The sequence below is a fragment of the Mustela lutreola genome, chromosome 2, assembly GCF_030435805.1.
Source record: "Mustela lutreola isolate mMusLut2 chromosome 2, mMusLut2.pri, whole genome shotgun sequence".
Taxonomy (NCBI): Eukaryota; Metazoa; Chordata; class Mammalia; order Carnivora; family Mustelidae; genus Mustela; species Mustela lutreola.
In genome coordinates, this window is record NC_081291.1 from 31850648 (window position 1) to 31874017 (window position 23370).

Genomic DNA, 23370 nt, shown 5'->3' on the forward strand with positions numbered 1-23370 from the left:
TGCACCATCATATGTGTGCTCACCTGCATACCACCTGTAAGAGTGCTTCCTCCATACTTCTCTGTCTTTGAGTTGACTCATGTTTTGTAGCACTACAAGAGCGGGAAGAGTAGGATCTCTAGCCATAACAGGAAGGTGACCTTGTAAATTAACGCACTATCATTAAAATGAAAATTCTCTACTCTGTACCCCTCGAAGACCTCTTACACAGTGACGAATACCTCACTTGGAGAGATAGTAATGCTTAAGTAAGGGCTCAAACGATGGAGTCAGACAGAACAGGACTTGACTCTTCTCTACTACTTAGCAAGTCATGTGACCTTGAACAAGATTCTTGTCCTGAACCTCAGTCTTCACATCTTTAATATGGATATAATCGAGCACCTTCTTCTCAGAATAAATGAATCGATATACACTAAACCCTTTACAGTGCCGAACATGAGGTAAGCATTCAATAAAGGTCAGATATTCTACATGAAATAGCAGATCGAAATGAAAAATTAGAAGCGATCTCAATCTTGAACGAAAGGTAGCCTTACGTGTCATGAAGGAGTGTTCTGAAATTCAGATTTTTCTTGCATTTCCATCTTTCAACTCACCTGCTCTGATTCTCCTTTAGGTCTTTGGGTTCTTGAACTTTATCCTCTGGGCTGGAAACATCTGGTTTGTTTTCAAGGAGACCGGCTGGCATTCTTCGGGACAGAGATATCTCTCCGACCCAATGGAGAAGCACTCGGGCAGCTATAACCATGGCGGGTACAACCAAGACAGCTATGGTTCAAGTGGTGGGTATGGGCGGCAGGCAAGCCTGGGGCCGTCCTCAGATGAGTTTGGCCAACAGTCCAGTGGCCCGGCTTCTTTTACCAATCAGATTTAAGAGGTCATATTTGCATTCTTCTGGCGCTAGCCTCACCACCTTCCATCCCAGTGGCAGAAGAATTTTATAAGAGTTTCAATCAATTATTAATGCAGAGGGTGTTGAACGTAAATCAGAGAGCTGGAGTCCTCATTAAGGCAGAAAGGCCTGGGTCATGATAAATGGTACTTAGAGAGGAGACGATGTGAAGAGATACATTATTCATCATAGATGCCTAATTGGAAAGTACCTTGTTATATACACAGATACTTTTATGGTCGTTTTGTAGGTGTGTTGAGATAGTAGAAGCATTTTGTAGCTTAAAAGTCTCTAGTATGTATTATGCATAAAGTAAATTATATAGCACTGAGTTTCCCAATGCGTTTTGATGCAAAAGACGTTTTAATGATTTCTATAAGACAGCTTGGTGTATCACACGTGCATGTGTTACTGTGTTTGGTTGCAGACCCTGTAGGACTGTGAGTCTCTAAGTATTTGTTTCAGACAATTACTCTGTTGTTTTTTTTTTTTAACTTGATGAATCAATCAGTGCTCATATGATGTAGTGCATGAATAAGCATTTGCTCACAAAATGAACATTTGAACTGTATTTATGAAAATTTTCCAGTCTGCACCATGAATTTGTTAAATGGAGGTTTAAAGAAATATATTCATTACTTTGTATACTTGCAAATTTGTCTCTTTGGCTTTGCCCAATTCTGAATGCATTGTAACTGAGGTTTAGGACTTTTTTTTTCCCTATTAGTCGATATGCAGTGTTATATATGGCAACTGCCCAATATTTATTCAGTTGTTTAGCTAAATATTTACATTCTTGTAACTTTCTATGGTGTTTTGTGGCTCTTATCCTAAGGACCATGAATAATGGGCCCAACAACTGTTTCTGTTTATGGAGTGTGTTTTCTTAGAATAATAGAGATGCAGGTATCAGACACCATAGTCGAGAAGCTATTGTGTCGACATATTAATTTATAAAAGACATTCTGTAGAACCTACACTACAGCTAAACTTTTAAATCCTATTTATTTATAAAGTTAATATGTTCCTTGATCCAATTATTAAAAATTCTCCAGTCATGGCTTAACTTACTAATTACTAATTCTGGTTTGAGAGTTACCCATAAATTAGAAATGACTTCTGTGAGCAACTCTGATCCCAAAGAGGGTTCTCATGAAATATTTCTCAGAATTTATTCATTATCAAGAAAATGCCAATCTTCGCCTCTTTGTTTTAACTCAACTGAAATATCAAGACCCAACAATGAGGGCAAACCATGGATCTGTATTTCCAGATAAAAGTTGTTATCAATGTATAAACTCTGTGTGATCTGTGACGTTGGAAGCATTGTAGCACAAAACAGCCGTGTTTCTTAGATGATATCTGTAACCAGTTTCTGGATCCTGTTGGATAAATCTGTATTGTGATATCTATTTGACCTTAATAAAGTTATTGCTTCCAGTGCTGGCTGGGTAGTGCAGAATTGCAGTAGAACCCGGTTCGCTTTAACAATGAATTTAACAATACCTTTATACAAGGTACAAATGCGCCGTGTTTCCCATCTCTCCCCCTGCCCTTGCTTCCAAGCCCCGGGTTGTTTGTTTGGTGCTTCTCCCACTTTAGGACCCTCTCTGCACCCACTGCTATACAAAAGACTAGGGTGTGAGAGTAAGAAAAAAAAACAGAAATATGCCTCACATTTGAGAAGGTTACACTCCATTAAGAGAGGCAGGCATGAAAATAATCACACCCCACCTACTCTGTGTGCAACATGGAGAGACAGAGGAGTCCACGAGAAAGAACGTTTATCCAGGGGGCTTGAGCTAGTTAGAGGGAGGGGTGCTGAAGACTGGAGGCCTGGCCCGGGTTTCACACAGACAGAGAGGCAGGGAAGAGTATCCCAGGCAGAGAGTTGCCTTGCAAAGCACTCAGATGGTGGGAGACAGGATGGCCGGGTCTAGTTGCCTGAGTAGAGTGAGCGAGGGGGGCTTTGGCCAGGGGAGTTGGCAGGTTGCGGGGGCGGGGTGGGGGGGCTGTCAGGTGGCCACAAATGGGAATTCTGTCTTTATCCCAGAAATGCTAAGGGAATGCATTAGTAGATTTAAAGCAGAGGAGAGACACAATGAGATCAGCATTTTGGAAAGTTCTAGGGGCTGCCGGGTAGAAGGTAGACTGCAGGAGGACAAGAATAAAGGACCCCAGGCACAGACCTTGACTGCTGACATCTTCAAGGCAGCAGGCTGGCTATGGGAAGAGGGACCTCTCATTTCCTGGGACAGTGTCTGATGTGACTGCTTCTTTCAGCGCTCCAGGAGGAGCATGAGACCTCTGCTTCCTATACTGTCGTGGACTCCCCAAAGCGGAGAAACTCCCGGAGCCGGCAGTCAACCCTGGCGCTCTGATCTATGGAAAGCACCGCCTGTCCTGGTCCAGATAGAGATAAGCTTCCACAGTCCGCGGCAGATTTACAATTAAATGCTCCCGCAATCCAAATGGGATCTCACTAAGCTGGTTTGATTCCTTCTGGCTTCAAGAAAAAAAAGCGGTAGACCCAGCCTTTTCAGAAGGGGAGAATCAGTGTAGCAGGAGAGCCTAGGTCCCGGTGCCCACACTAGACCTAACCGGAAATTAAAGCTTCCCTGCTCCTAGATGTATCTTGGCGTGTGACTTTCCCTTCCTGACCTTTCCTTGGAAGGAAGCAGTGCATCCAGGGGGAACAGGTGGGGCCTGAGATCGCGCTTGCCTGGGTTAGAACCCCCTGTGCTGCCATTTACATGACTCTCTTAGTTCTTCCCTGATCCCTTCTCAAAGGCCTCGGACTTTTCTAAAGCCACAACCCAAAGGCTGAGAAAGGATCTATCTTTGAACCACTGCTCTTTTTTCCTATTTTGATTATCTGCCCTTTTGCAGCCTAAGAGGGTCTAACTGACTTGAGCTAGACACACCGGCTCATAGGACCTTAAAGTCATCTCCTTACTCACCAGAAACAGCCTCATGTGACCCATTACTTGCTTTCATGACGCTTTGGTGAACACACACCAAAAAACCAAAATGCAAACACAGCAGTTTGTCTTACTTAAAATATTTTCTCTTCTTTTCTGTGAACTGACATTTCTCCAGAATATTTTCTCCTCTGGTGTCTTCAGACAGTGGAGTCTGTTCTGACTGATCTCCAAGGTCACCCCTCTTTTTACAAGTCCTTTGTTAATCCTGCTTTCTTGGGGCTCCTAGACCATCTTAAAATTTCATATCTATTAATGATATGTGTTTGCACCAAACTTAGCATGGAGACTCCACACACATATGAGGACTGCATTTCTCAACATGAACGACAGACTCCGAGGAGACCCGAGGTCCGGATCCATGTCTTGGGAGCTGAGAGCTGGGTTGCATGTTCAGATGTGTCACTGGCTTTATCAGTGCTAACTGATCATCCTAGCAGCAGAGGACAAGCGTGGTCTCACAGGAGACCCGAATGCAAATCTGGATTCCATCACGGGGGCCAGGTTGTGTGATCCTGTAAAAGTACTCGGTATCTCTGAGCCTCGGACACCTTATCCACATGATGTGAGATCGCGGTATCTACCTCTGTCAGTTTCTCTGACTGCCGAAGTTAAGGAACACGCACTTGGTGGCTTGAACAACAAAAAGGTATTATCTTGAAGTTCTGTAGGATATAAATCCAACATAGGTCTCTCTAGGCTAAAACTAAGGAGTTGGCAGGGCTCGTTCCCTTCCGGAGGCCATTGCCAGCATCTGGAAGCTACCTGTGTTCATGACCCCTGACCTTCTGGCTCCATCTTCAAAGCCAGCAACAGCAGGCCACGTTCTCCTCTCATGGCATCACGCTCTCGATCTTGCACTTTTAAGGATCTTTGTATTGACTTTGAGGCAGAATCATCTCCTGGCTTTAAAGTCAACAGACTAGCAACCTTATTTCCATCAGCAATCTTAGTGCTCCTTTGCCTTAATAACCTAAGGTACCCGTAGTTTCCTGGGATTAAGGTATGGACAGGTTCTGGGCATTTGGAGGCCGGGCCATTATTCTGCCTACCACACTATCCTCCCCATAAGGTAAGTAAATTTCCTAGCAGCTTCGCCTAATCAGAGTGCTCAGTGGCTGGTAATGATGATTCAAATTGATAGTTCCTTTCATCAAGAGCACTAACTTTTCTGTGAGAATATGACCCAGACTCTTTCACTAAGGTGTGGCACCTGATAGCTTTTCAATGTTCATATTTTGAGACATCAACTTTTGATAATGTTCCTGGTCAGGTAGCCCATGGTTACGACAGCCCTTACACTGAGGTGCGCCAGAAAATTAAAATGTAGTGTTTACTGATGGGCTCCTGGTGGTACTGAACATTCATTCAGTCCAACACATGGCTGGAGAAACAGCTGGATAAACACAGTTCTTCCCTCCATGTACTCATAGTCCAATGGGAGAGATTAGAGAGAGACCTGAAATTACATGATGTATTCATTTATTTACCTGTTCTGCATCTCTCTCCTACTCAAATATAAATTCCACGAAGGGCTGGGACTTGACTAAAAGGTACACACCTGTATTCTCAGCACCTGGAAGAGGGCCTGGAACATACCAGGTACTTAATAAATATTTGTTGAACAAATACAAATACAATTATGCAAGTCATCATGTTAGAGGTTTTTCATAAAATATGCAATCTAGGTGATATAACATAGTGACTAGCCAGAGAGGGTAAAGAATCTTATTTCTCTTGAAGAAAGTTTCCAGCATATTTACTAATAGCCCCCCCTGTGCCCACACAGAAGGGGTTCCCTGCACTGTGGGGCCTGCAGACCTTGGCCCTCACTGGCTCATTTCAGCGTACGCTTTCTTATGAGCTTTATCACCCTGTTTGCAAACTGCACCATCGCCAGGTCATGATCCAGGATCACCTGAAGCCCATACCTGTGCCTCATGCTAAGGACTATCCGTCACACCCACTATCCCCCTCTGCACCCCTGCCCCAGGCCCCAGTAAGTAATAAACAACCTAGTTCCATTTTAGGGGCAGTGAAAAGTCTGATGAATTTTTGACCAAAGTGCAAGAGCTTCCCCTGATCTTATAGAAGGGAAAAAAAATCCTCCATCTCCCATACTGGACTTCTGAACCAGGGGGCCCAGGCCCTCGTTAAACTCAGCATACGCCACACTGACCACGATCTTTGCCCCAAAGTCTGTTCCTCCTGTGTTTCCAATCTCATTTAATGTAATCATCATCAAATATCCCAAGCATTCAGGCAAGGAAATTAGATGATGTCACACCCTGGACATGGAGAAAGAATATTGTTATCGAACTCATTCATGTCCTAGGCTTTGGCTGAGCGGCTGGAAAAGGTGACTGTGTGCTCGAGGCAAGGGTTCTAGCATCACCGGTGTCTGGGCAGTCCGGCTTCCGGGTTCTCTTCTCACCTGTGCCTAGGTGTCTGAAACTGGGCTCCACAGGATCACACGATGCTTGGAGTTTAAGGCCGGTCCCCAGCCCAGCACTAGGGAGCACGATGGACCACATCTCCCCTGACAACTCAGACATCCCCTTGGCCTCGGTGTGGAGGAGATCCAGGACCAAGCCCCAAGGAAGCCCGGCCTGAGAGACTTGACTACCGTGAAAGATCACAGAAGATCTCAGAAGATCAGGGGAAAACCCCCACCCCCCAGCCCAGGCCACACGCACAACACAACACACAACAGGAAGCAGAAACCAGGTCTTCACAGAGGCAGTACCAAGGTCAGAGTTAGGGTCCTTGTTTGGGAAAGGGGAGAGGTCCTTAGCCAGGCACCACGGTTGAAAACTCAGACCCAGGATCAAATGGAGACAGTCGATCAAACACCCAGGGTCCCTCTCACGCCCCTTGGCCTTGTGTTCCTGTAAGTCGACACAACAGCTCCCAGCAAATGCCTGAGTGAAGACAAAGGCAAAGGTGTTTCCTTGCAGGAGTCACAGGACGAGGTAAAGTGATCAGTGAAGAAGGAGCCCGGAGACAAGAGAGTCTTAAGCAGCACAGAGCAGAGGCTCTTGGGGCTTGTCTCAGATAATGACCTTTTCTGAAGAGCAAGAACTAGCCAGAAAGGGAAAGATCAGGACAGAACCGTCAGTCAAGGGCTGCCTTCAGGGCCGCCGAGCTCTTTCCTGACCATCTGACCCGCTGACCTAGCTGACCCTCAGCCATCACTCCACCGCAGGTCTTTACTCTGCATTCTATTCCTACAAGAGGGAGAATAAATTCCCATGCATTTTTAGGCTGCCAAGATTGATTCTAGCATTCAGAATCGAGGACTTCTCAGACTTGAAGGGGCACACATGTTTGAGAGTACAGTTATGAAGTGAAATGGAAATGACAGTTTTTCTTGGCCTAAAAATATGGTTTAATAAACATGACCACTCTCTGGTAACTGGCCTTACTTCACTGAGCTCTGCTCAAGCAAGAAAACAAGCCAACAAGCAACAAAAACCTAAGTGTAGCTCCTGGTGTGCTATGGAGAATTTTAACAAGTTGATGGTCTAGAGGATGCCTGGAGGGGGAGCATTTCTACAGAAGCGGCAGGTGATGGCTCAAGGCTCTGGGCTCTTCTCTTCCTGGGACAGGCCCTCCGAACAGTAAGTACGTTTTGAATGTGCCTCAGTGCACCCATGTCACTGAACTCAGAGTTTCACAAAACAAGTCTTACCTTGACCACACAAGACACTCCATTTTTTACTAGATTCAGTTCTGTTCCATTCCATTGTACTTCATGTCTTTTGTTTTGTTTCTTTCTCCATGTGTTTTTTTTTTTTAAGATTTTATTTATTTTATTTGACAGACAGATCACAAGTAGGCAGAGAGGCAGGTGGAGAGAGAGAGAGGAGGAAGCAGGCTCCCTGCTGAGCAGAGAGCCGGATGCGGGGCTCGATCCCAGGATCCCAGGATCATGACCTGAGCCGAAGGCAGAGGCTTCAACCCACTGAGCCACCCAGGCGCCCCCTCCATGTGTTTTTTAATGCTGGTGTCCACCCTCCACTGAGTCACATGTACTAAGGGGTCACTCATGACCTGTTCACTACTGGTCATTAGTGGGGCCCATGCTGGCACGACACAAAGTTTTGACATCAGAAGTGTGGCTTAGTAAATAAGAGCAAAGCTTAGAATCTAGAAGATTCTTGTCCTGTCCTAAGCAGTTCTTCCTGCCCCTGTTCCTTCCTGAGCCCCAAAATGTACAGTTGGGTCCAAGGAAGCCTTCGTTTGTTGGGGAACCAAGAATGAATGGAAATTTTATCTCATTGTAATGACTTCAAAGAGGATTTCTGGGTTCCAGGAGAGAAGACGTTAAATCACTAAAAATCTCTTTCTTGCTTGCAGTTTGGAATTGTCTGTGAGAAACAAGGAATCATGAAAGCCTCTTGTGCGGAAAAGGGAAGGAGAGGCTGCCAACTGACCCCATGAAGCCAGGCAAACACACTCTCACCCTAGATGTAAGAAATGGCAGTGCTCCTCCAAGCGAGGACCTCCCAGGGACACAGAGACCTCATTAATGCTCCTACACCACAGCCAGCCGGGGACAAATGAGGGGAGCACAGCAAGTGCTCCATTGTGGGGCCTCTCTCCCTCCTTCACTACATGGTTATCTGATTTGGTACCTTTATTTTCTCCTCATTTTTTTGTAGAGAGTAATATAACCCAAGGTCTCCCACTTCTGACCTTCCCAGACTATACCCTTAGAAGCAACCACTGTTCTCGCTTTCATACAGATCTTTCCAGAGATGGTGCACGAAGACGTTAAGTACACCCATGATCCACTCATTCTCAACAGGGCAGTATTGTCCCCAAAAAGGTGAAAATTGGTTCATGGAAGGAGGAGTTAGGAAAAAATGTCTAGGGACTGCTGGGCAGCTCAGTTGGTTGGTTAAGCATTGCCTCTTGATTTTGGTTCAGGTCATGATCTCAGGGTGATCAAAGTGATCAGGTCATGATCAAGCCCCATGTAGGACTCCACACTGGGTGTGGACCCTTCTTTAGAGTCTCCTTCTCCCTCTGCCCCTCCCCCTCTACACACACACACACACACACATATGCACACACACTCTCTTTCCAAATAAAAAAAAAGGTCTAAAAATTTCCTTAGAGCTATTCATGAAAAATAAGCTGGGAAGAGCTGATGCAATCCCATTTGTTTGTATATATAAAAGGTACAGCATCCTGTCCTGGTATACCTTGTTCTAGAAGGCAGCATGTGATAGGAAGAGGGCTTGGTTTTGACTTTCAAGTTGTGGTTTGAATCCTGGCTCCAACACGTACTGGTTGTGGGAAGCTGATCAAGTTTCTTAACGTATGCCACTTTAATTTTCTCATCTAGAATGGGGGTGATAGTGGTAGCAGCTGCCTCCTAGGGTAACCGTGAATAGTAATGAGTTAACACAGGAAGAAAGCATTTAGAATATCGCCTAGCACGTGGTAGAGGCTCTGTAAGTGTTTTTCTACATTGTGATTGATTTTTCCACTGAATCACAGGTCCTAGAGGTTGCTCTATACTTTTTTTTTTTTTTAAGATTTTGTTTATTTATTTGATAGAGAGAGAGAGAGCACAAGTAGGCAGAGTGACAGGCATAGGGAAGTGGGAAGCAGGTTCCCCGCCAAGCAAGGAGCCCCCGATGTGGGACTTGATCCCAGGACCCTGGGATCATGACCAGAGCCAAAGGCAGCTGCTTAACCGACTGAGCCACCCAGGCATCCCATGTCTATACTCTTCTTAATGGCTGAATGGTATTCCCCTATGTGGACATACCATAATTTATTTAGGTCAGGAGCAAGCAAATGAGAGCGCACAAGTCAAATTCAGTAAGCCACCTGTTTCTGTAAATCAATTCCTTTTGGAAAACAGCTGTGGCCCTTCGTTTGCATATTGCCTCTGGCTGCCTTCACACAACAGAGACCAGGCGGCCCAAGAGGACTCAAGTATTTGCTATCTTCCCCTTTACACAAAAAAGTCTGTGGAACCCTAGTTAAGTCAATCTTTTTCTAAAGGATAAATACACTCTTAGATCCACATTCTGCAACAACAAATATCAGAGCAATAAATATTCTTAAAGATGCATCTTTAAGCATGCTAGCGATCATATCTAAAAGAACAATTCCTGGGAGTGGGTTTCTTGGATCAAAAGACATAATTTTCATAAAATTCATAGATACTACAGGTTATATGACACTCACCATCAGGGTTTAGGAGGACCCCCTACTGCCTACCATTGCCACATTAAGATATTATCAAATTTGGGGGTTTTGCCACTTTGATCAAGTAAAGGAAAAATAGTATAGCTTTGTTGTTTAAGTATCTTTATTTTATGATGAGACTGAGTTTTTAAAAAACTCTCTTAAGGAATGCTTTTTTTTTTCAGATTTTTTTTGTTGTTGTTGTTTATTTATTTGACAGACAGAGATCATAAGTAGGCAGAGAAGCAGGCAGAGAGAGTAAAGGGGGAAGCAGGCTCCCCGCTGGGCAGAGAGCCCGATGCGGGGCTCTATCCCAAGACCCTGGGACCATGACCTGAGCTGAAAGCAGACCTGAGCCACCCAGCTGCCCCAGGAATGCTTTTCTTTAAAAGTGATCACATCCAACAGAAGCTGGCAGATGCCATGTCACGAGCTTTATCCTTGCAGGAACTCATGTGAGGTGGGTAACATTAACCCTATTTTACAGATGAGAAAACCAGGGCACAGTTAAGTTACATGAACTGACAATGATCAGAAGCACAGGAGTGTTTTTTGTAAAAAAAAAATTGGTCTTAGAAACACCTGGGTGGCTCAGTCAGCAAAGCATCTGCCTTCGGCTCAGGTCATGATCCTGGGGTCCTGAGATCGAGCCCCGAGTCAGGCTCCCTGTTCAGCTCAGCCAGCAGTCGGCTTCTCCCTCTCCTTCTACCCCTACTCCCCCAACTTCTGCGCTTGCTCTCTCTCTCTCTCTCTTTCTAAATAAAATAAATAAATAAAATCTTTAAAAAAGAAAAAAAAGAAAAAGAAAATTGGCCTTAGTGTCAGACTATCTGAATTAGATCTGCAACTTTTATTATCTACAACAATTATTAGCCATGTGACTAGGGAACGTAATTTAACCCCTCAATGCCTTGGGTTCCCCTCCTTTTAAAAATGAAAATAACAAACATACTCAGCTCACAGTGTAATGTTGGAAAATAAGCAAGGGCTTTGATGTTAATGATATTAAGTGGTGAAGCCACCCCCTGAATCTAGGTGTTTCTGAGCTGGAATAGAAGTTCTTAAACACTTAAGCTGTTTTCTCAGTGACAGTGTATGATTACTAAGCATTTTATAGTTGCTGGATAAATAGCTATCCATGTCTTTCCTCATTCTCAGAGACTTTTTTTATTATTATTTTAAAGATTTTATTTATTTATTTGACAGACAGAGATCACAAGTAGGCAGAGAAGCAGGCAGAGAGAGAGGGGGAAGCAGGCTCCCTGCTGAGCAGAGAGCCCGATGCGGGGCCTGATCCCAGGACCCTGAGATCATGACCTGAGCCGAAGGCAGAGGCTTTAACCCACTGAGCCACCCAGGTGCCCTTCTCAGAGACTTTTTAAAAGAGCACCAACTCCATTCACTGCTGCAAACATACTAGTACTATGGCCCCCAAGTCTGGGCATGTCTCGACTTGCTCAGCTACAACTGTTTGGAAATTCTGAAACACGAAACCATTCAGGGTAGAAGTGCCAAGGAAACATGAAGACTATTTAATCCTGCAAGTATTTCAGATTATCCCCTTCCAAAATAACACAATACCAAATTAGCTTTAGAAAGACACATTGAAGATAGATTCTTAAAAATATTTTGGGTCTACACTAAATATACTCCCTCAGTTCATTTTTCTGAGTGGGGTTAGTTTCCTTACGGAACAGCATCTCCGTCAATTGTCACCTAAAACCTGGTACACCACGGTCCAACAGAAACGTCTATAACAATAAAGACATTCAGGATCTGGTACGGCCAGTATGGTAACCACTCGCCCCCTGTGGCTATCAAGTTCTTGAAATGTGCCCAGTATGTCTAAGGAACTGAATTTTTGCTTTTTGTTCATTTTAGTTGACTTACATTGAAATTTAAATAATCACAAGTAGCTAGCAGTCACTATATTGGGCAATGAGGGTTCCAATCACCCCAGATTTTGTGCCTATTTTCAAAAGGTGAGAAAGAACCCTATTGACTACAGAGTAAGTATTTCTTTCACCCCTGGGAAATGAATTGCTGGACTCTGATGCTGCTAGACAGGCTAGCTGGGAAGTCGGTAGCTTTGTTCACTGAATTTAATCGGGCTGTACCTTTTCTGCACTACCCCTCCAAGCACAAAATGGAATCAAGGCAAGTCCTTCGCCAGCAGTGCATGGGTTGCTAGCCACCAGCCCAGAGTCTCACCTAACTCACAGGTGTTTTCTTCAGCCCACGTAATGCTTTAGCATTTGAATTAATGGTCAACATTTAAAATTCAAGAGATTTTTTGCTTTCAGACTTCATGAGTAATTCAGAAGTCCTGACCACATTTCCCCTGTAGTTGTTGGCTGGAGCTGCGGAGATTCTGCTCCCTTTAGAGAGCACTTACGCTCTTCAGGCTGACAAAGTTCCCACCATTCCCTATGATCTTCCTTCCGTCTCCCTTCACTCATTTACCCAATGCCTGGCTGGCCCCAGGAGCCATGTGAGCTTCTAATGGCTACTCTTGGGCTTTGGCCCATCTGCAGCCATATCCCATATTCCTGATGCATGTGTCCACACACACACACACACACACACACACACACACACACGCACACAGTTTAACCATGAGCCTGAGGCTAGTCACACCTTGAACTTCCGTACCTATGTGCCCTTGCAAATTCTATTCCTCTTATTTGGAATGCCTTTCTCTGTCTGGCTGACCCTGACTCCCCTTTTGAAATTCAGCCCAAAGAATACCTCCTCCACAAAGCCACCTGTACTTCCCCAGGCAGAGCCAGCCACTGGTCCTTCTCAATGCACTTTGTACCTTCTGGGCACTGCTGTCATCATTTACTGCCCCGGTCCTCTGCTCTAGACAAGTATTTCCTGAAGGGAAAGACTAGTGCCTTACCTCAGTGTCTGTGAACCTGGTATAAATGCCTTATTTCTGATCTTGACAATAGGTCAACCATCTCAACAGTATCCAACCTAACTCCCCACCTGTTTTCATACCAACCTGATCCATTCTTCACTGTCATCTGCTCTCCACCTTCTAATTCATCTGAAACATTTCCACAACCCCCCATTGGCCTCAGAGTAAGTCCCTTCCACCATGCATGGCAGTATCTTGGTCATTGCCGTCCAGCCCCAACAGCCTCCTTTCGGCATCTCAAAAGCTGGCACGTACTGCTTCCTCTGCCTGAAAAACTCCTCCCCCAGTGCTTCCTACAGCTGACTCTCTCATTACTTAGGGCCCAGTTCAAGTATCATCAGAGAAGCCATCTCTGTTCCCCCAACTTTGAGTTGCCCTCACCTAAATTGTCACCCTGTGCTACTCTGTAATGATGTATCAGATTCCTTTATCCAAATCAGTAATTTTCATGCTTGTTATTGTCTGTCTCTTCCTCTGAAGTGTAAGCATCAGGAGTGTGGAGACTTTATCTGCACCCCCAGCCTTGGTACAGTGTCGTTGTATAGCCTCAACCCCTGCACCGCTGTCTGGTACACAGTTGACACCCAACCTGTGCTGGTTATTGAATGTCAAACGATGAATGACTATATGAATGAATGATGGACAGAAGAATGGATGGATGGATGGAGGGAGGGATGGATGGGAAGACTGAGGACAACCATCTGTAAAAAACAAGCATCTATTCTAACTCATGCAACTATGAAGAAATAGTTACAAAATGTATTCCAGTGCATTCTTTCCAAAAGTAACACTTGTGTTAAACTAGATATTTGGAAAGAAGAAATCTCAGACTGTATAAAGAGATAGGAATTTTTGCTGATGGATGATGTCAATGTTAGTCAGTTGGAGGTAACGAAGGAAACTGCTTTTATGTGGGTGTTACTTCAGGTACTCTGTGCTCCCTGAAACTTACAAAGGGCTCAGCAATTTAAAATTGGTGGTGGGATTTGCTCAAGCTGACTTGCAATGTAACAATTTATCATCATGACAGGGGCTGAAGAGTTCAAGGCAACGTGCTGATGCTTGCTTTCCTAAGTCACGGCTCAGGAGAAAATATATTTTGTTAGGGAAATTAGAATCCTCCAAATAGATTCTCCGGTGTATTAATATCTCTGCTGGACTCAAGATTGGATATTTCTGTTTACAACTTGGTTATCTTTATTTGTATCTGTCCAATTTCGAACGGGCCACTAGGAAGACATGTTGCCAGCTGTTTTAAATTTTAAAAGAACAATTTCATCAACATGATAGCTTTTTAAACCCGTATGCACCTTATGGTGAGAATGTGATCCAAAATAGGATAAAACAAAAGTGCTAAAAATATTCATAGATATTGCTAGCATTCTGGGCATCCAAGTCTTCCAGGTTAAATCACATTCTCCTCGAGACAGAAGCACCAGTGGAGACTTAGACCATATTGTATTTTACTTCTTCGGTACAGATTAGTCTCAAACTCTGACACCAGCATAGAAAAATGCTTCCACTGGGTTTGGAAAGTCGTGAGCTGCAGGCATAAACTGAGAAAAACAAAGAGCTGAGTGAAGACTGAGCACTCCAGTTCCCTGGGGGGAAGCAGGAGTAGATAAGAGTAGACAGAACACAGCAGCCAGGCGAGGACTAATCACCCGGTCAGAGGAGGAGACAGCCCCAAACTCCACTAGGACAATAGTGAAGGCTCACAATATTCCCAATTATCAAGCTAAGCAATGCCATGACCTCTCTGACTTTCAGAAGCACAGAAAGTGGCTCATCAGAACTCAGGCAGCAGGCACAGAGCTCTGAAAGAAGCACGGTATATGACGGAGAGGGAGGAAAACCATCCATCTATCATGTGTCTGCTGGGCACCTGGTGTTAAAGTTAGGGCTTCATGTCTCCACTCATTCTGTGCTTCGTCTCCTAAAGGACTTAAAACACTCCCGGTTCTCCATGCAAACCATGCATAAGATTTTCTTGAGGAAAAAAAACTCAGGTTTTGTAACTAATTCAGACTCAGGTGGTTATAACTGGGAGAAGAAAGAACTGGACAGATGGGGCACAGGAATGGGAAGGAGGTGTTTTACTGGATGCCTTCTAGATGTTTGGTTGAAAGGATGGAAATGTGTTATTTATTCAAAAATAAATTAAAAGTTTGAAGGTACATGGCTAAACACTTTCGGATGACTTTGAAAGCAAGCTTTTTCCCACATAAGCTACCAATTTGGGAAATACAAGCGAGCACTTCCTTGCCAGGATGAACAATTCCTTCAGTCTTTCTCAGCCAGATCGCTGGAAGCGTATTTTGTGGAGCTGAGCATTCTCGCCTGATTTCTTCACCCTGTGGGTATTAAAACCCGCGGATGAACCAACGACTTCCACACCCTCTTAGCGGATAGTGGATTACTAGCAATAACAAAGCCTAACATCTTGTTTAATTTTCCTTGTTAATTGACAGGATAATAAGTATCGATTCTGCACGTATGCATGTGTTGGCTGCGTCACTGCAGTCGGATGCCATGTTTTATTCATGAGGAGGCCCCAGATGGCTCCGGTGACCCTCAGAACCAGGTCTTCCCTTCGAGATGAGCATCACAACGTCTGCATAATGACAAGTCACCAATGGAAAATTGAAGGTTCTCGCTTTCCCTCCCACCCCATTACACTGTAGGATCATTTAAGCCCAGACCAATCAAACATCCAGCATTCTTGCTCAGACGCGTCATCTCTGCTCCATCAGACAGGCAGCAAAATGCTTCGGGCCACCTGCTGGCAGCTCCACTGGGCGGGTCCATGACAAAACTGCAGTCTTGCCAAGCACTGTTGCTGACGCCCCGCCAAAGAGAGGAGGAAGGCCTGACAAGAGACTCTGTGCATTGTCAACAGGTTTGGGCCCTGCGCCTGCTGGCTTCTGGAACACAAATCTCCAAGAATGGTTTCATTACAAAACAGATCAACAAGTACAGACGTGACATGAAACATGTAGCACAAAGGGGTCATCCTAAAGACCAGACGTCCCCATGCAGACCATTATGAGATCACCACGGCGTGGGCATGCAGAAAGAGGGCAGCAAAATGTAGATATAAAACTTATTAGAGAGAGAAGAGAGAGAGAGAGAGAAATAAATAACAAACAAAGAAGCGAATACCTAACTCCACCATCTGTGGAGGCAAGGAGTAGGGACAGGAACGCAGTGGAGTTCCCCGAATGTGGGTGGTGTGAGTGGCAGACAAGAATGGTGAGGTCCTATCAGCTGTGTGCTGTCAGATCAGATGATGGGCTCTGGAGCGAGTCATGAAGCTCCCAGGGCATGTTCATGAATATACAGCAAGTATTTAAATAAGCTAATGTTTCTAACACTGCAGAGGAACTTTGTTTCCAGAAAGGCAGAGTGGACATATTTCCCCTAATCCTCCTGCTAAGTACAGCTAAAAAGCCTGGACACGACACATAAAGACAAAGGTGGAGAGAAGAAGACAGATCTTCAAGGGAACTTGGAACTCAGACAACAGGGCAGTGGCTTCCCTGCGGTTCGTTTTTGTCTCATGTATACCAGACTGGGTAAGAAGGAAGCACCTAGCCACCCTAAAACACCAAAGGACACAAACGGAAGAAGTCCCAACAAAAGTCTGTTCTCTCTAGCCAAAGTAGGAAAAAGACAGCCTAGCAAAACAGATAATTTTTTAGAAAATAATTGCTCTACTCCAGCTAAACACAACTACAGAGACATTAGAGAGAGAGAGTGAGAAAGAGCATGAGCAGGGGAGAGAGATAGAAAGGGAGGGGGAAGCAGATTCCCCGCTGAGCAAGAAGTCTGATGCAGGACTCAGTCCCAGGACCCTGGGATCATGATCTGAGCCAAAGGCAGAAACTTTACTGACTGAGCCACCCAGATGCCCTGTTTTGCAACTGTATCTGCACTGATCTTAATAGCTTCAGACTCCTAGGGAATGCTCAATAAATATTCATTTAGGAGATGAATTGCCAGTTCACTTCTCTATGTGTATTGCAGGGTCCTCAGCTCTGTTGTTGCTGTTGTTAATATAAGGGTTTTTATTTTAAGTAATCTTTACACCTAACGTGGGACCTGAACTCACAACCCCGAGATCAAGAGTCACACACTCCTCCGACTGAGCCAGCCAGGCACCTGGAGTCACTCTATCGTTATAAAAATTACATGAGAAAACACAACTTTCCTAGAATATATAAAGAACTCCTACAATTAAACAAAAGCTTTTTTTTTAAATGAGGAAAGAATTGCAATAGACCTTTCTCTGAAGAGATAAGCGAATTATCAACAGGCACGTGAAAAGATGCTCCATATCATTAATTAGAGGGAAATGCAAGTTAAAGCTGCCAGGAGGTGCCACCTCATTAGAATGGCTACTACCCAAAGGGGGGGGGGCAAAAACTACAACAACAACAAAACAGAAACTAAGTACTGGCAAAGGTGTGGAGACATAGAAACTCTTGTGCACTGTTGGTGGGAATGTAAAATGGTTCAGCTGCTTGGAAAACACTGTGGAGGTCCTCAAAAAATGAAAAAAAAGAATTAACATATGCTCCCAAATGCAATTTCTGGGTCTATATTCAAGTGAATTGAGAGCAAGAGCTCAAACAGATATTTGCTCACCCACATTCATAGCAGCATCGTTCACAATAGCCAGAAAGCAGAAGCAGCTCCAGTGTCCACCCATGGACGAATGAATAAACAAAATGTGGTAGAGATATACAATGGGGAGAGGGGAATATGGGCAAGTATTGTTTTAATGAGTAAGAATTTCCCTCTGCAAGATGAAAAGAGTTCTGGAGATGGATGATGGTAATGCTTGTATGAGAAAAAGAGTGTGAATGTACTGACTCTTGCTACTGGCCACTTAAAAAATGGGTAAGATGATACATTTTATGTCATATGTAATTTACCATATATTTTTAAAATTACACAAAACCACAACATAGTAGAGACGCGTTGAATGGAGATTATAGAGGTGAAGTCTAAAATGTATATTTTATAACAACCTTGTGTTCTTGCCTATCATCATAGCTAACCAAAGAGGATTTAGCTATATATGTAGGTCTCATCACCATTTATATCAGCTTCCCACTCGGGCAAGATCAATCAGGAAAAGGGGGAATGTCAGGGAAGGGTCAGTGCCAGTGACTTCAACAACAGTACCATCCAAAAGTTAGATATTTCCTGGATACATAAGATACTGTCTCAGCGCAAGCAAGAAAGTATCTGGTCTCCTTTTACTGCAGAAAAAGAACAGAGCTGACTATAGAATAACAGAATTAGATTAGGCCTTGAGAAAAAAATCAATACAAGTTATCCCAATGCCCAGAGCCCATCTTTCTAGTTTTCAACAGAGTTTGTGGAAACAAAATTGAAGAACTCAGCAAACTGAATTATTCCCATAAAGTTCCCATTGGAAAGGAAAGGATCATCTTTACAAATAGAATTAAAGACATATTCAGTTGGAGAAGGAAATTCTTAAGGCATATTCTTGCCTGGTGGAAGGAGGAAGGGTGGTAAGATGAGTCCAAGCACTGGTAGGTCAATGAGCTGAGCTGCATTCTTCCGTCAGCTGCGGGACCGCAAGGGTGCTGGAAGACAGGCATTGCCTTCCCTGATCATAGCCTCAAAGAGAGGTGACCCAAGCTTCCTTCACTTCTTTCTTCAAGTGAATTCACTTGACAGAGGCTTTAATACATTTTATGAAGTAAAATATTTTTACACATGTATATGCCCATGGGAACACCTCCCAAGTCAAGAAATAAAATTTTCATTTCACAAAAGTCCCCTCATGCTGTTTCCTAATCAGTCTCTCTTCCAAAGGGTAACCACTTTTCTAACTTCCGTGACCTGATATTAGTTTTTCTTGTTCTTGAACCTCATATAAATGGAATCCCACGGCCTATGTACTTCTTCTTTGCATCTGGCTGCTTGATTCAACATGTGGTTTGGAAGTTTATTCATGTTTTTTTGTGTATTTGTAGTTTGTTCTTTTTTATTGTTGAGTACTATTTCAAAGAGTATAACCAAACAACCAGTAAGCATGAAAAGATACTCAAAACCATTACTCATCAAGGGAATGCAAATTAAAATCGCATTGTGATACCAGACTGAATAAAACTTTAAAAAGGCTGGCAATGCCAAGTGTTGGGGAGGGTATAGCAAAACCAGGACTCATGTATTATTGGTAGAAGAGCAAAATGGAGCCATCTTTTTTGGAAAAGTCTTTGGCAGTATCTAAGAAAATTAAATGTAATTTAGTCTATGACACAGCAACTCTATTCCTAGATATACATCCAAGAGATGTGAGTACATATGTACACAAAAATACTCATAGAAAAATGTTCATAGCAGCTTTATTCATAATGGTCCCAAAATGGAAACAACCCAGATATCCAGATTCCTAAACTGTACTATATTCAAATGAAGAGTTTTTGAGGCTCTACAGTGGGCAAAACATACCCTTCCTCCCTGTCATCTCTTCCCGTCACGGGCATGACTCCCTCTTCTTAGGGATTCCATTTCATCCTCAGGTTCCCCTGAGAGCAAGGAGGGAGCTCTGGACACTACATATCTCCCAGGATCACATATATGCCTGACTTTCCCTCGTGTAGGTCACATCCTAGATTCTGAGTCACACAGTAGGTAGTTAACAAAAGTCCAACTTCATAAACATTTCCTGAGCAGGATGCTAGACCTTGAAAGGCAGATACAAAGATAAGGAAGATGTAGTCCCTGCCAAGAACAGAGTGGTTGACAGCCTGATTCCTGGAGTCACAAAGACCTGTGCTTGAATCCCAAATCATACTCGTGGTGTGCTCCTGGGCAGGCTCCAGTCTCCTCATCTGTATAAGGCATTTGCACAATGCAAATGACAATAATAAGGCCACCCAAAGAGCTTTCTTTATTTTTTTTTTAAAGATCTTATTTATTTATTTGACACAGAGAGAGATCACAAGTAGGCAAAGAGGCAGGCAGGTAGAGAGGAGGAAGAAGTCTCCCCGATGAGCAGAGAGCCCGATGACCCTGAGAACCCAAGACCCTGAGATCATGACCGGAGCTGAAGGCAAAGGCTTAACCCACTGAGCCACCCAGGCGCCCCCAAAGGAACTTCCTAAGAACTGGATATAAAGCGCATAGCTCTGTTGTAAATGCGTGCTATCGACGACGATGATGTTTACCCTCTAGTGAGGAGAAAAGATAAACCGTAACTAATTACACATTCAAAGCAGATAATCACAAGTGTTAAAATAGAGGTAAAATGTGCTAAGGAGAAATAGAAAAGAGAGGCTAATTTGGGCTAGAACATTCTAGTAAGATTTCTCATAGGATTTATGGAGAGCAGGGTGTCAGCTGAGGCAACAAGAACCACAGCTCTAGTTTTCGTCATCAAACAGTGCAGCGAGAGGCAACAGGATGTCACAGAAAGAGCATCAAGCGTGAGACCATATAGCCTTAGGTTCGAATCTAGGCTCCCTCATTTATTAGCCATAGGATTTCCATCAAGTCATTTAACACCTCTGAGCTTCCATTTCATCATCTGTAAATGATGGCAACCCCTATGTCTCGGGGTTGTTGAGGAGAAAAGGAAATATTTATCAAACACCTAGCACACTGCCAGTTACTCCAAACACACGTTTCCACCATCGCATTAACTGCGTGAGAACCTCCGCGTCCGCACACACACAGCTCCTCTTGGGGTGGGACTGGTGGCTCTTTTCAAAAAGGCGACATCATGAGCAACCTGGTGACATTTGTCCACAGCAGCAGCTCTCACGGTGGTTCTAAAGTACTTGGGAAATCTGGCAGTCCTTTCAGCCAGGAGAATGCACACGTACGTAAATGTTTTTGCATAATTAAGAGATTCTGAGACTCCCCCAAAATGTAATGCATGAAGCCACTGAGCTTCCAGAACCCCCAGTGACCTAGCACCAGAAAAAATCATCAGCCAAAGGGTCAAAGGCAAGTCTCTTAGAGCCTCCCTCCTGTGATCTGCTGTTTAAGATTGGCAGAATAAGAAGCAGGGCCGGGAAGCAAGGTGTGAGAGCAAATCTGTGAGCGAAATCCTCTCCTCTGATGACATTTTTTCTCGCTCAAATAGTTGACCAAGCCTCAGCACCATCAGCAGCATGCTGGGCGCGCACACGGTCAGCCTGCGGAGCCCACACACAAGAGCCCCGGGGCTGCTCCCATGGGGCGGGGTCTCGGGTGCGGATCCCTGAGTCTACCAGGCGTCATTTTGCGAACCTGCGCCGGGCACGCTTTCCTCTCCCCAAACCCATACTTGCCTCAGTACACTCCTGTGCCACCCTCTTATTGCCTAAGGGCCAGACTGAATGAGATTTTTTTTTTTTTCCAGATGGGTTGGCCCTGTGTGTAAATAGGCGGAGTGTTCATGATGTTATGAGATACTGGTTTAGGGGAAAATAATATATTTTCACCTGAACGATCAGCAGACGCTGCTACGTCTTTTTAAGAATGTCACTGGTGATTGGGGCGCCTGGGTGTCTCAGTGGGTTAAAGCCTCTGCCTTCGGCTCAGGTCATGGTCTCAGGGTCCTGGGATCAAGCCCCGCATCAGGCTCTCTGCTCAGCAGGGAGCCTGCTTCCCCCGCTTCTCTCTGCCTGCCTCTCTGCCTACTTGTGATCTCTCTCTCTGTGTCAAATAAATAAATAAATAAATAAGAATGTCACTGCTGATTTGACCTTCTTCCCTCTCCCCCTCTTCTTCCCCTTTACCTTGTTCATCTCCTGCTCCTCCTCTTTTTCTTCTTCTCCTTCAGCATCATCAGGCTGTTTCTTGCCCATTTGTTTGCCCTTCTCTCCTATTCCATTCTCTGCCCTCCTCTCTGCCGCAGGAGGCTAATTCAGACAGACTCTACCTCCAAGGTTCGCCTGCTGCACTGGCTGGAGATGAGCGTGTGGGGTTCTTCTTCCCCACTCTCTCCCTGCTTTGTCTGATTTCAACCTCAGCACTGAAGTGGCCCTTCCTATAAGAATCCAAGTGTCACTGGCCTCTATAACACAATTTCTTCTGGCCCCATCAAGACTAAGGACGCTAGTCTCTTATTATCCCTGGACTCTGGGTTCCTCAGCATCCATGCTGAAGTCTCCTAACCCACCCCCCTGAGTCATCCTCTCATGGGTGTCTCTGAAGCCTTCTGAGATAGGTTCTGCATCCCACCGGGACTCTGACGACAAGATCCTCTCTAACATCATCTTCTCAAGGACCATTTGTTGGCAGCTCATCATGTATCACTGTGTTGACTGCTTCACCAAAATGAACTCACTCAGCCTTCCTGTAATTCCACAAGGAAAGTCTTATTTTGCAGGTGACAAAGCAGACCTCACAGTTTTAAAGATCTTCCAGACACAACCAGGAAGTGGCAGAGTCAGAATTCCAGCTTAGACCTTTCTACTGTAGAGCCTCTTTTGGACCACTACAGGGTTCTCCAAAACTGTGCATCATCTGGAATGTGTGTTACAGATCCAGATTCTGGGAAACCCACCCAAAGCCCTCTGTGAGGAAACCAGCTCTCGGTCTGAACTTGGACAATGAGGGTAGCTCAGGGTTATCATCTGATCCACAGGAGATCATGGCACAGGCTAGATGACAACCTATGGGGAGGGTTGGCATTAAAACTCTGATGGTTATGGCAGCAGTAGTTAGTGAGGACAATCAAATTCTCTCTCTCTCCAGCTTAAATAAAAAATGCTAAGGGATTAGCCAGGGCATAGAGGGAGGAGAGAAAAGAAAACCCATCAAGGGAAGCCAGCAATGAGAGAGCGACATAGCCTTATGGTACACAGTGGCCAGTGATACAGTGATAAGATAGCAGTGTCCTGGATCCAGCTTGAAGCCTGGACAATGACTATTCTTAGCTTCCGTTGAGATCTATCTCCCCTCCCCATCAACTCACCAGTGATCCAAGTAATTTTTGGTCATGTCTTCTCTGGATCAGACTTTTCTGAGTTAATAGATGCCCTGGTTTTTACAGAAAGGGCTCTAAGTTAACACAAGGGAAATGGCCTTCCCATCAGTCTTTCTGCATTTATACTGTCCACCTCTATAAACCATTATTCACATTGAAGCCAGAGTGATTTTGCCAGAATGTAAATCTGACTTTATTACCTTCCTTGCTTAAAATCCATGAATGCTTTCCTATTCTTTTGACATAGAGTGAAAATCCCCTACTGCGACCTACCAGCTTTTGCACGGTCTTATCAGGCACGCCCTCCCTTCCTCCTCAGCTGGAGCTTCACTCCCGGTCAGCCTCTCTGGTCCAGACACATGGACCGTTCCTTCAGTCCCTCCTGGTCACCACACTCCTTCCTGCC

The 23370-nt window shown here is 44.5% G+C and overlaps 1 protein-coding gene across 4 annotated transcripts in view; it reads left to right on the forward strand.

Moving 5' to 3' along the window:
• SYNPR (synaptoporin) overlaps nt 1–2338 on the forward strand; it is a 320804-nt gene extending 318466 nt beyond the window's left edge. For all 4 annotated transcript variants that reach the window (XM_059161412.1, XM_059161410.1, XM_059161414.1 and 1 more), the window contains one exon: nt 620–2338. In XM_059161412.1, coding sequence (XP_059017395.1) covers nt 620–877 — 258 coding nt within the window. In that variant the 3' untranslated portion in view covers nt 878–2338. The remainder of the gene's footprint in view (nt 1–619) is intronic.
• The last annotated feature ends 21032 nt before the right edge of the window (nt 2339–23370 follow it).